Raw genomic sequence first — 1,021 nt, 5'->3', positions numbered from 1 at the left:
GGAGTTTTTGAACAAGAAGGGTGTGCAAGGCAACAAGAACTGCTGTAAAGGTGGACTGACCACACCGTACCAGCAGTGCGAGTGCAAGACTTTTTTCCGCATCTGCTTAAAACATTATCAGCCCAATGCATCTCCAGAGCCACCCTGCACCTACGGAGGCACCGTCACCCCTGTGCTGGGCTCCAACTCTTTCCAAGTGCCAGATACCTTACCGGATGGCTCTTTCACCAATCCCATCAGGATGAATTTCGGTTTCACGTGGCCGGTGAGTGCTGATGCATTGACTTTGAGAAGTAATTCAGAAGTAATGTTCAGCTCATTTTCTGATGGACAAATCGTTTTTTGCTGTTGCAGGGAACCTTTTCTCTTATCATCGAAGCAGTGCATGCTGATTCCAAAGAGGATCTGACAACAGGTATGTGGTCTCATAGCAGAAAAAGAATGTTAATATGAATATTTTTGAATTGCATCACTGAAAATCATCTTCTACACAGAAAACCCAGAGCGCATCATCAGTACCATGACCACACAGCGGCACTTGACTGTGGGCGAGGACTGGTCTCAGGACCTGCACAGCGTGGGTCGAACCGAGCTCAAGTACTCTTACCGCTTTGTGTGTGACGAGCACTACTACGGCGAGGGATGCTCTGTATTCTGTCGGCCCAGAGATGATGCATTCGGTCATTTCACCTGCGGAGAACGTGGAGAAATCATCTGCGATGCCGGGTGGAAGGGCCAGTACTGCACAGAACGTGAGTTAAAATATTGTATATTAATATAGTAAACATTGCATAAAATTCCGTAAATATAATGTTGTTGGTTTGAAAAACTCAGCCCAGATTTGAAAAGATTGCGTGTAACTTATTTAGAAAAGAGAGTGAGAAAATGCAAGGAAAAAAACAAAGTTAACGGTTACGAACAACTTGTAACTAATACCCCCGCCCCCCACACTCACACTCCCCCCTCCAGCCCACTCTCACAACACACCACTTGATTTATTCCAGTCGGGAGGAGGAAAGTT

General features: G+C 45.9%; 1 protein-coding gene across 1 annotated transcript; it reads left to right on the top strand.

Moving 5' to 3' along the window:
- Window positions 1–50: 50 nt before the first annotated feature.
- On the top strand, window positions 51–786 carry LOC107735848 (delta-like protein A; the record flags this gene model as incomplete). The annotated part of the gene is made up of 3 exons (XM_016547412.1): window positions 51–265; window positions 355–415; window positions 495–786. Coding segments are annotated over 3 exons (563 nt in total), but the record flags the coding sequence as incomplete, so codon positions are not given.
- Between the last annotated feature and the right edge of the window lie 235 nt (window positions 787–1,021).

The sequence above is a fragment of the Sinocyclocheilus rhinocerous genome, unplaced genomic scaffold, assembly GCF_001515625.1.
Source record: "Sinocyclocheilus rhinocerous isolate Xijiao unplaced genomic scaffold, SAMN03320098_v1.1 C36335355, whole genome shotgun sequence".
Classification (NCBI taxonomy): Eukaryota; Metazoa; Chordata; class Actinopteri; order Cypriniformes; family Cyprinidae; genus Sinocyclocheilus; species Sinocyclocheilus rhinocerous.
The sequence above is the reverse complement of the archived record's forward strand: the minus strand, read 5'-3'. Positions and strand labels throughout refer to the sequence as shown.